The sequence below is a fragment of the Sarcophilus harrisii genome, chromosome 3, assembly GCF_902635505.1.
Source record: "Sarcophilus harrisii chromosome 3, mSarHar1.11, whole genome shotgun sequence".
In the NCBI taxonomy this organism is placed as follows: Eukaryota; Metazoa; Chordata; class Mammalia; order Dasyuromorphia; family Dasyuridae; genus Sarcophilus; species Sarcophilus harrisii.
Window position 1 is genome coordinate 51,707,853 of NC_045428.1, and position 12,374 is coordinate 51,720,226.

A 12,374-nucleotide genomic window follows, 5' to 3' on the forward strand; every position below is an offset into this window, starting at 1 on the left:
TAAAACCAGCCTAAATTTAGAAATGAGCCAAGCATCGACAAAATTTAACAATATTGTAGAACAACTAGCTAAAGTGTGCCTCAAGCAACAAGATGAAAAAGAAATAAAGCACAAGAAATCCCAATTAATGTTCTCAAATATATAATGTTAAAAAAAAATTAAGCAGGACATTGCATTGCTAAGAATTACAAACCAAATAGAAGATCTTGGCAAAAATTCGAAATTATGAGAGCTTTAAAGAATTCTATCATTATAATAATATTTATTTTTATAATAATATGATAAAATTATAATTATACTATATTATAGTTATAATAAATCATAATAAAAATTGTGTGATGCTGAAAGGAAGGAAGAAAGAAATCAGTGGAACAAAATCTCAGACTTAGAAAATTGAATCCTGTATCTATAAAAAATAAGATATTAGATATAAGCTCCCACTTAAATATTCGTTATTAGACTCACAACTCAGTGATTGGCTGGATTTAAAAAAAAATCTAATATCTGTACTGAAAAAGAAACTGAGTTTGTAGGCATTTACCGCCAGTGAAGACAGAGTAGATCAACAATTTAAGGGATTTTTTTTTTAATTTAGAAGAAAAATAATATATTTTTTCAACCTTGGTGCAGAAGAGTGAAATTCACTAAAGAATCAGTGTAAGCAAAATCAGTGGATTTGATTTTTATAAAGATTTTATGTAATTTGGATTTTATGCATTTGGAGCATTATCATTAAATATATCAAATAAAAGTAATGCTCAGATTTCATGGGAAGTTGATAAATAAAGCCAAGATCAGAGGACATGGACACATACTTGAAAAAGAAAAGTTTATTTATACCACTATATAAGTTTATTTATACCACTGTAAAGTGGTATAAATTCTGGAAAAAGATTTTCTAATTCCTTTATTATGCAAGAGCTTTCTAATCTTATTTCACTAAAACAACAAACAAATTTGAATGTTAAAAATCAAATATTGACCAGGTCATAGAAGAATAGGCAGCCTCAACAGAAACAAACCTTTTTTTGGACTATCAAAAGCAATCAAATATTGATAATACCTTTTCACTCAGCAGTTCCATTTTTGAGAAAACATAAAATGGAAAGGGGGAAAAAAAGTTTGTCAGTGTAAAAATAGTAGAACAAAAAGGTAACTGACCATAATTGGAAAATGGCTGAATAAATTACTGTAATTTTTGTAATATAAAAAAATAGATACACATAAAAGTGAAATCAGCAGGCCTCATTTATAGATATGCTGAGTGCAATTATGGTGAGAGACTTTAAAAAATTTGTATCACAACTTTAGATTCAACGAAAGCATGTTTGTTGTTTAATTCGTTTGGTTGTAGCTTTTTATATTGTAAGGATTTCAATCAATAATTTGCCCACCATTTTATTGATTTGACTATCTTTTTTGTTCTTATTAAATTTTATGCTTTTCTTAAAAGTGGAAAAAGAGACTTTGAAACTAATAAAGCAGAAACTATTATGGTTAGACCATTTCACCTACTTTTTTTTTCCTGAAAGCTCACCTGAATCCTTGTTTTTATGGTGTTTGAGGATTTAATAACTTAGTCAGTATTAGTACTTCCCTATCCTCCCCCCCCAATTCATCATAATATTTTAAAAACCAAATAACCTGTGTGCTTACTACAAGATTTTATTGTGCTCCACTGTTGAACAGTAGCCATGGAATGATCACATTAGTTGGGATCTACTGAGAAAATATGGAAAAATGAGTATTGAAATAAAAAAAAAAAGCTATTGTGATGATCATCTTCCCTCTCTGTCACCCCTTTAATTTTAAGCATACTGAATAAAAGATGTAAATAGGATATTGGTTATTGCAGATAAGAGCTAATGCTTTTTGCTTATTTTCTTTTAAATTAGTGAATTTAGGTGGTTTTAACCCAACTTGATCTGCAATTTTTTCCTTCCTAGTGTGCTTCAGTGTGATGTGTATGTTGTATGTGTTTTTTGGTTTGGGTTTTTTTTTTTTCGTTTGTTTTGGTTTTGTTTTTTAATTCTTTGTGTGTTCCAAAATGTAAGCCTGGTTTTAATGAAGGAAAATTTAAAAAAATTTTATCTCTTAAGAAAAGAATAGTTTATCCAATTAGTATTTTTATAGCATTTGTTGAAAACTGCCTTAAAATTAAATTCAGATTTTGCTCTTTCATTTAATTTTTTTTATTTTGCTCTTTTATTTTTAAATATCTCTCTTAATAGAGAATAGCAGTATAGTAGTAGCAAGTCCTCTGGGTTTATAAAGTCAGACAACCTGATCATGAGTGTTAAACTTGTAATCAAAGGACACACAAAAAAGGAAAATCCCACAAAATAGACCAGGCTCTTTTCAAATGTCTGGTCTTGTAATTTGCATCTTTGTTAATTCCTTAGAGATATGTGATAACTCACTAGAATGATTTTATCCTTGTAGTTTTTAAAATTAAGCCAAAAATTCCAGAAAGAAAACTTTGGTGGGTTTTTTTTTTTTTTTTCATATTCTCATATTCTTTCTATTTTTCCCCCCATGTATACATTTTAAAAAACTGTGGTAAATGCATATTTTATTCCTCTACTCATAGTTTAGTAGCAAGTAAAAAGTGATAAATGAATTGTCTAAGTTTAATCTTCACAATGCTAAATATGGCTAGCTGTGTAATTCATGAGATTGGGGTTTACATTAGTTAAATAAGGAATAAAAGATGTTTTTTTTTTTTTTTTTTTAACTGGGAGAACACAGAAGAGAATAGAGACTAGAAAATTACATTTAGCAGTTTTAACCCATTGGAGTAGCTGACTGCTCAACAGTGCTCTCTTGTTTTTGTTTTTTTGGGGGATAATTTGATAGTCGACTAAGTGATGTCTTGAAGAGAAAACGACTGCCAAAACGTGGGCCAAGAAGGCCAAAGTACTCTCCCCCAAGGGATGATGACAAAGTAGACAATCAAGGTAATGGCTTCTGGATGTGCAAAAGTAACAGTCTTTATGTGTACTGTGTAGACGTCCTGCATGTTAAATTGTAATGATAACTGTTCACTTTAATTTAACCTGAATTCTTTATTTGCTTTACATTCTGGTGACATTATATTATATTGGTGTGTGTTTTTAAGATTTGTGGGGATTTTAGTTTTTATGCTTAAAGTTGACATTATTGTTATGTTTTCCATAGCTAAAAGCCCTACTACTACTACACAGTCTCCTAAATCTTCTTTCCTGGCAAGCTTGAATCCCAAAACATGGGGCAGATTAAGCGCACAGTCCAATAGCAACAACATTGAACCAGCCCGTACCGCCGGAGTCAGTGGTCTTGCCAGGGCTGCCTCAAAGGACACCATATCTAACAATAGGTAAAGTCAGTTCTATCTTTCCTTAGGCTTTCATGGCACATTTTAATTTGTCCTGATAATATTTGTGATACTTAGAAATTAGTATTAGTATTTTCATTTAAAATATGAGCTTCATTGGTTAGGCCTTATTTCTCAAACATAGGAAAGGAACTCATTTATAAAAAATAAGAGCCACACCCAAATAATAAATGATCAAAAGAGATGATCTGTGCCCAGAAGGCTATAAATTCATGCTTATCCTTTAACCTAACAACACCACTACTGAGAATGATTACCGAAAGAGATTAAAAAAAAACAAGAAAGAAGAGGAAAATATTCATATCTCTTCTCTTCTTAAAAGGCAAACAGCTGGAAATTGAGGGGATGCCCATCAATTGGGAAATGACTCAGTTAAACTCCTGGTATGTGTTTGTCGTGGAATATTACTGTTCTGAGCAGAGATGCTTTCAGAAAAGAAAAAATCTGAAAAGTTCTCCATGAATTCAAGCAAAATGAAATGTAATGTATACAAAGTAATAGGGATGACCAGCTGTAAATGACTTTGCAGTCATCCATGACTACTCTGAAGGATTTATGATGAAAAATACAATCCAAAACCAAGAGAAGGAATTAATTTATGTCTGAACACAGATCTCTTTACCTCTCTTTTTTTAAATTTAATTTTTCTTCATGGTTTTTTATTTTCATTATGGTGGGAGATCCTTGTTTTCTTTCACAACTTGATCTTTATGGGAAATATTTTGCATTACTTTACATGTAATTTCTTAATTGTGGATGAGGATAAGGGAGAGAACCCAGAACTCAAAAATTATGAACAACAAATGTAAAAAATTGTTTTGAATGTAACTGAGGAAAGATATTAAATAAATAAAAAGAAAAAAAATGAACTGGGGTGGGGGTGGGGGGATGGAGGCACCTTGATTAGCTTATAGATTGCTGTTTGCACTTGCACCTAGCTCCACAACCCAATCCTTGCTAATTAGTTGTGTGACTCTAAATGAACCATTTAACCATGTATACACATACACGTGCTGTAAAGACTTTACACATGTAAATTGCTATCATTTTATATAAAGGCTTGTATTGAGGACCCTAAAAGAGATTGATGATTTCTGAGAAGGTATCAAGGACAAAATTTTTTTAATGCCCTCCATAAGAGGAATGTTTATAGTATCCCCATGTCTAGTTTATTTACAGTATGGAGGCTTTGTCTTTACTTAAGAATTTTTTTCCTTGAAGTATCAGAGTCTGTTATTGTTTTGCTTTTTACTAAAGAGTTAAATGGTTCAGAGCTGGAAGGATTATTAGAGGCTGTCCCCTTGTTTTACAAATGAGACCCAGAGGTTAATTGACCTGCCCAAAATCATCCACAATAAGTTCTTCGTCACCCCATCCCTTACCCTACATGTTTTGAACCCAAATCTTCTAACTCCAAATATAATTTTTATAACAATGTATTTTAGAAAATAATTACTTTGTACTAATTTTGATGACTGCATTAGAAAATAAAATGTAGCACCATCATTTTTCAAGGAATTTTAAACTTAGCTTATTTACTTGTTGGGTAGGTGGGAAAAGTCAGGTGGTACAGTAGACAGCCTCCTGGACCCAGAGTTAGGAAGACTAGATCCAGTCTCAGACCCCAGGCACTTATTTTTATGATCTTAGGTTAATCACTTAATCTTGACCTTGCTCAGTTTTTTTCCATCTATCTAAAAAAATGGGAACAATAATATCACTTATCTTTTTCTACAAGTACTGGAAATAACATATAAGATCATATTTGAAAAGTACTTGGCAAACCTTATATCACTTCATCAATACTATATTATTTCATTGATAACTACATGCAGAAACGTTTTCTACCAATGCAGATTGGTACCTCCTCTTCAACTTAGTCTTTATCATTTCAACTTAGTCTTTATCAAATTAACCAAAACCTTGCCTATGTTGTTATATAGTCAGTGTGTGTATCTGAGACGGGACTAAATCCAGTTCTTTTTGGTTTGAAGGCCAACTTTCTCTCCACTATGTCACATTGCATTGAATAATCTCAAATATCTTGAGTTAGACTTGTGTAAATGTACACAGCTTTTCAAAGTATAAAGCATTTATATTATTGCTGAACTGGAGGGGGGAGGGGGAAGACGACAATAGGTTGAAGCTTCATTATTTTTTTGCTTTGTTTTTGTCATCCAGAGAAAAAATTAAGGGTTGGATTAAGGAACAAGCCCATAAATTTGTGGAACGATATTTCAGCTCTGAGAATATGGATGGTAGCAATCCTGCACTAAATGTCCTTCAGAGACTTTGCACTGCAACTGAACAACTCAACCTCCAGGTAGAATTTAAAACGTGATTTGTAAATGACACCTAATATTGTCATTATGTTATGAAAGGTTTTTGAGAGTAAGAATGTTCCTTTGTTAAAATAGTATTGAATATATACTGTATGAGATGGAATTTTATGCCAGTTTAGATATGGTGATGATTGGGTCATGATAATAAGATTGTTCTTGATGATATCTTTGATTTTTCACCTTATTTTATATTGTAGGTAACATAGGTGGCAGCATCCTCTTTTAATGATAGTTAATTGAGAAATAATTGAATTAAATATAACCTTCCTTTAAAAAAGACAGTTTCTAGGGAGAGTGTTCATTTCCAATAGACATTGATATCCTTTTAGGTTAGCTTTATTACTGGTAAATGAATCTTAGGAAAAAAAACTTTATTTAATGAGTAACTGTAGAATATTTAGAATCTGGAATCTGAACTCTTAACTATTTTTTTTAGGTGGATGGTGGAGCTGAGTGCCTTGTAGAAATCCGGAGCATAGTTTCAGAGTCTGATGTCTCCTCATTTGAAATCCAACATAGTGGGTTTGTGAAACAATTGCTGCTTTACTTGACATCCAAAAGTGACAAAGACGCTGTCAGCAGAGATATCAGAATTAAAAGATTCCTTCACGTCTTTTTTTCTTCTCCAGTAAGTTATCTGTTTAATGTTAGAGCACCTAAACCTGTTTCTACACCTCTCACATTTTGTACCAGAATATTGAAGATAAGCTGGGTTGGCCCATTGGGTGCTATGGCAATAGGCCTGGAGTCAGGAGAATGTGAGTTCAAATGCAAACTGTGTGATCTGAACGTCTTGATTTCCTGAAATGTAAAATGGATGTAATAATAGCACCAACCTTCTGGGATTGTTGAGGATCAATCAAGACGTAATGTCTGTAAAGCACTTAATACAGTACCTAGTTCATTGTAGGTGCCATGTAAAGTTAGTTTCTGTTGTTGATAATTTGGTCCTTGAGTATCTCTTAAATGTGTGTTTTATAATTGTTCATACCTTTGGCCATCTTGGAATTCCAAAAATACACATATATAGTTCAATAATATTTCCCTCCAAATACTGTTTGTTTGACTGGTAAAATAACTGATCAATATATCACAGACTGCTCACCTTTTAGTCTTTTTTTCATAACCATAACAAGTTGGCATAGGGAATGGAGGAGTGGGGTAGAAACAGATTAAAATTTATAATTTAACAAAGTTTTATAAGTTTATTTTAGTCTGCAAATATTTGTTGGAGATTCATTCTGTAATGTGGACCAATATTTGAGCAAAGACTGTGTTAATAAAATCTTAAGTAGTAGAATGACTTAAGGAAGAACTAGACCTCAAATAGCTCTGTAAAACTTTTCTAATGAGAGAGTAAGGGTATTAGGAACTTTTTCTGCATCTACATTCACAAAAATGAGTGATGATGCCTCTACTCCTTCATACAATATGAAGAAAAGGGAACTTCTTTCTGGGTTATTTATTCTCCTTGTTTCTGATCTGGAAAGTTCTGCAATCCATGTGCCTTCCTTCCTGTTAATTCATATATAGAGAGAAGTTTCAGGAAGTTTTAAGTTGTGTAGCTTTTCGGGCAATACAGAATTGGAAATATTATTTAACAGTGGATCATGTAGCAGATCAGTGGCAGAATTGAATACAGACCATAATTTCTTTTGACCAAATTTGATTTTTACCAGTATTGTTTTTTATTAAATTTTTCCCCATACAACCTCAGAAAAGATAACAAGACAAGTAGGAAATTGACAATTAAAATTATGAATTTAAATTTTTAAAGTTTTTATTTAGAACCATTCCCTCCTTTAAAAGGAATTAACTTTTGATTTATTTATTAATTCAGCTTCCTGGAGAAGAACCAATTGGAAGATTGGAACCCATGGGAAATGCACCTTTGTTGGCGTTAGTTCACAAGATGAATAACTGCCTTAGTCAGATGGAACAGTTTCCAGTCAAAGTTCATGATTTTCCAAGTGGGAATGGAACGGGGAGCAGGTAAGGATTAATGCTTAGGTACATCCTTGCCATCGGGAGTTTGGATATGATCTCATAAGTAGGAATCTTCTCCCAAGACAAACTCACAGATATCAAGAGTGATGGTTACATGTGATGTGTGCAACCTGGTATAACTTGTAAACCATTTTAAAAGAGATCTTAAAGACTTTTTAGAGAGATTGAAATGATTGTAACCATTAAGCTTTTTTTCCATACCCCCAATATATTCTGAGCTTCACAAATATTTGTGACATCCTTTCTTACAGTGTCATTACTTCTGTGTTAGTGACTGACAGATTTATGGTGTTGAGGTGAACTTTATTATTTCCATTTTAAAAGGAAATCCCATTGTTCTATAAGTACTGAATATATATTATATTTGCTATAATACAAAAGACACTGGATTTTAATGATCAGAATAACTGCTCTGAACTGACATACCACTAATTAGCTATGTAACAAAATAAATCATTTGGCTTCAGTGGTCATTTTGTTTCTCAGTCACAAAATGAGAAACTTAACATCTTTAGAATTGAACATAAAATGTCGTGAATAAATGGTTATATAATGATTTGTACTGAATTCTGAACTTAACAATGAAATTGATATCAATTCCAGTTGATCTGATTATTAACCAGTTGACCTTATTGTTAACCAGTCTTTCTGATGATTTTTAAAGGAGCTTTTTAGACTGCAAAAAATTGTCGAAAAATGTAATCAAGATTTTTGATTTTCTATCTTTGAAATGAATAATATTGAATAAAATATGTATATTAAGTGAAGAAATTAATGAAATTAACTAATTAAGTATGTTTAGTTTGTATGTTTATGGGGAAAGATTTGATATAAAATTTTGGCCCACTAGTTTGAATTCTTTAGACACTACATTTTTGATTTTATTACTTTCCCCCTTTTGGCCATTTCATTTGCCATTGATTATTTTGATAAAAGTCATTATATTTCTCATGATAATAAAGGGGGAAAATGTGTATGCACATTTATATACATACATATATACACATATAAAGGGTTTTGAATGCTAATATGATTTTTAAAAATATTCTTCTTAAAGAGTCTTACCTAATATACATTATAAGCTGGATAATGAATAATAAGCATGTATATATGTTAGGAAACAAGGTTCATAATGTGATCTCTTGTAATGAATTTTGGAACATTTTAGTATTTCATTCTATCCTTCCCCATACATAAGTTTGTCAGCTCTTTGGTCATTTTTTTCCCTATCTTTTTTATGTTTCCATCTCCCAATTTTGAATCTCAATAAATTGGTCAGATGAGGGAGAATTCTTCTTTTATTCAAGTAATATTGGCTTGCAGAAATTGATGATCTCACTTACGTTTAGCACCTCTTAATTATGTGAAATATTACTATGTATTTTAAACTTGAAGAGCTTATTGCTAGAAACATAGTATTGATTTAACAGGATTGTTTTGGGTATTTTCATGTCCTTTAGGAAACCCTTATATTTTATCTAAAGCTGGGCAAAATAATAAGCAATTCTAAATTTTATTAAAATTAGCTATTTAGAAATGCTAAAAAGAAGCAAAATAGAATCTCCCAAAAAGTCTAAGATTATGGAAGATAAACTGCAGAAGGAGAAAGCAAAGCAATAATTGTTTGAGTGATGAATTGGAAAGACCAAAGGATTTGCATTTATTTCCATTTCCCTTCACGTTAGCTTATGGTTTATTTTATTTTATTTTATTTATTTATATGTTGTTATACTAATCTTTGCTAAAAATGCATTAGTTCAATTTGAAGACATTTAGTTAAATGAGAAAAAGTTTCCCCAGTTTATTATGTATATTTTGAGATGAAAGATTAGTTTGCATGAACTCTTTCCTTGTCATAATTGCATTTGTATATGTTTGTAAGATAACAAGTAATAGAATAATTGTAGCAACTTTTTTCATAAATTATCTTGAGTTTTTCTCTCAACAGAGGATCGCAAGCTTTAAAATTTTTCAACACACACCAGTTAAAATGCCAACTACAAAGACATCCCGACTGTGCAAATGTGAAACAATGGAAGGGTGGACCTGTGAAGATAGACCCCCTGGCGTTGGTGCAAGCCATTGAAAGATACCTTGTAGTCAGAGGTATTTCTCTAAACCTACATGTCTCCATATTGGTTTGGGGGCTTGTGCCCTTTGCTGCTTTATACTGGTCATTAATCTTCTGGTTGCATACATTATCTGAACAAGAAAACTTGAATGTATTAAAGAAGAAAGTACTCTTGCTATGTCTTTTTTGTTATTAAAGAGTGATAGCTTTGAAGAATTTTCTTTTCAAGAAGAAAAAGTATATCCTTGTACTTAGGTCCTGTGGATTTTGTTAAATTTAATATGCTGCTAAGTTCATTTTTAACAGTTATTAACTCATCCTCTTTGCAAGGGAAGTACTCTTTCAAAAAATATCGGCTTTCTGCTCATTTATGTATTGTTTGTAATCATAGCAATCTATTATAAAAACAAATGCAATGCCACCTATACAGTCGCCCTAAAGTGTTTTAAGGCGTTTTTGATCTGATTGTTATAAAAATGTCTTATTTAAAGAAAAGAAAATAATAAAATTGCCTTTCCACTATGTGGAAATTTATAATCTTAACTTGTTAAGCTATGTTTTGCTAATAACCCAGGGAGTTTGATTTCAAGTTTTCTAACAATTACATGAATAATCTATGTTATCCAACGTTATGTCCAAAAGTCTCTTGGGACTAAGATCTATATAATTTATTACTCTTTGTTTTTAGTATTACTGAATAGGATGTTTTTATACTTAAATCATTCTCAGGAGCCATGTACTTTTCCTCTGTAAAGATTGACAATTTAATATTCTGGTGTTTTATTAGGGGTTAACTGCTCCTAAACAATAAGTTTAGGAGTCTTCAGGTGGAATGACAAGAATAGTAAGATGAACTCTTTTGTCTTTAGGCTATGGCAGAGTAAGAGAAGATGACGAAGACAGTGACGATGATGGTTCAGATGAAGAAATAGATGAGTCTTTGGTAAAGCGCTATTCATATTGAGTTTTCATAGGAAAAAGTATTCATATTGAGTTTTCATAGGAAAAAGTAGGTAAAGTATAAATTAAGATTTTTTTGCTTTTCTTTTTTTAGGCAGCTCAGTTCTTAAATTCAGGAAATGTAAGACACAGACTGCAATTCTACATTGGCGATCATTTACTGCCATATAATATGACTGTGTATCAGGCAGTTAGACAATTCAGTATACAAGCTGAAGAGGAGAGGGAATCTACAGATGATGAAAGCAATCCATTAGGAAGAGCTGGCATCTGGACAAAGACTCACACGATATGGTAAAGCTTTCTTTTCTTTATTTCTTTTTTTTTGGCAGGGAGATGCTTTAGTTATGAGGAACATTTAAATAGATTTTTTAAGACTAATTTTTTTATTTAAATTTCCTTTGCTTCTTAACCTTTTGCTTTTTGCAGTGGTGCCTATCCATAAAGAATATAGAAGGTATTGATAAAATCAAACTGTTCAAATAAAACAAATGTGAATTTATATCATGTAAAACAGTGGGCTTTATAAAACAACTGAAAAATGATAAAAGATAGCTTTAATTTAGAAACTTACTCATTTTCTTGAAATTTCTTTTCCATGCCTTTACCCAAACCTTCCTATTTTTTACTTGGAAAAAAGGGAAAAGAGTATGTTGTATTGCTCACTTAAGAAACATTGGGTTGTTGCTTCAGCTTTATTTTATTTATAATATTTTCAGGCTTAGATAATGAAGAGTCATTGTGGATAAGGAAGGAATCCTATTGTCCTAGCTCCTATGTAACTAGAGCTAATCTTCATATATTTATCAGTAGAATAGCTTTATTGCCCAAGTAGAAAACCATTCTTGGCCTTTAACCTCTTCCAGATGATACCACAGTTTTAAAATATTATTCATTAAGGCCTAATTTTTAATGTCTGCACAATTGATTAAATTTGCTTAGAATTTACTCTTTACTGTTCAAATCATTGATATTAACACATGATATTTAAAATTAGGATTTTTTTGATCGACTCTTGAATTCTCTCACTCTCTTTTTAATATGTTGGGTACTTTTCTGTCATATTTAGGTATAAACCTGTAAGAGAAGATGAAGATGGCAGTAAAGATTCTGTTGGTGGTAAAAGGGGAAGGGCCCAAACAGCTCCAACAAAAACTTCCCCTAGAAATGCAAAAAAGCATGATGAATTGTGGCATGGTATGTTTTCTAGAAAGTAACTTGCTATAAAGGAAATGATGATTAGAAACTGCTGTCTCACTGGCACTGTCTTACTAAGTATAGATTTAAAGAAGTGTTCACAGATAGAAAAATATTTTCTGTTTTACGGGGGGGGGGGGGGGGGGGGGGGGGGGGGGGGGGGGGGGGGGGGGGGGGGGGGGAGGGGAAGAGGCAAGAAGAAATTAAATACATTTAAATTTTCTACTATCTTGACCATGACACTTTGAAGCCTTTTGAAATTAAAATCTTTGAAACTTGCAACACAGTCACTCAATGTAAGAGTTCCTTTACACCATATGCAATAAACATTTAGTACTTTCTGTATGCATGGTTTTATATGAAGGGCAAGGGACAAGGATCCGTTTTTAACCCGTAAGCTATGTATATATACTATTGAGCCTTG

At 31.9% G+C, this 12,374-nt stretch overlaps 1 protein-coding gene across 17 annotated transcripts in view; it reads left to right on the plus strand.

The window, feature by feature from the left end:
• TRIP12 (thyroid hormone receptor interactor 12) overlaps positions 1–12,374 on the plus strand; it is a 167,775-nt gene that overhangs the window by 129,665 nt on the left and 25,736 nt on the right. For 13 of the 17 annotated variants that reach the window (XM_031957866.1, XM_031957865.1, XM_031957877.1 and 10 more), the window contains 9 exons: positions 2,857–2,957; positions 3,178–3,355; positions 5,555–5,696; positions 6,152–6,343; positions 7,556–7,707; positions 9,656–9,828; positions 10,663–10,736; positions 10,848–11,047; positions 11,823–11,950. In XM_031957866.1, coding sequence (XP_031813726.1) covers positions 2,857–2,957; positions 3,178–3,355; positions 5,555–5,696; positions 6,152–6,343; positions 7,556–7,707; positions 9,656–9,828; positions 10,663–10,736; positions 10,848–11,047; positions 11,823–11,950 — 1,340 coding nt within the window. The remainder of the gene's footprint in view (positions 1–2,856; positions 2,958–3,177; positions 3,356–5,554; positions 5,697–6,151; positions 6,344–7,555; positions 7,708–9,655; positions 9,829–10,662; positions 10,737–10,847; positions 11,048–11,822; positions 11,951–12,374) is intronic. The other 4 variants (XM_031957872.1, XM_031957875.1, XM_031957876.1 and 1 more) reach the window with 1 other exon arrangement.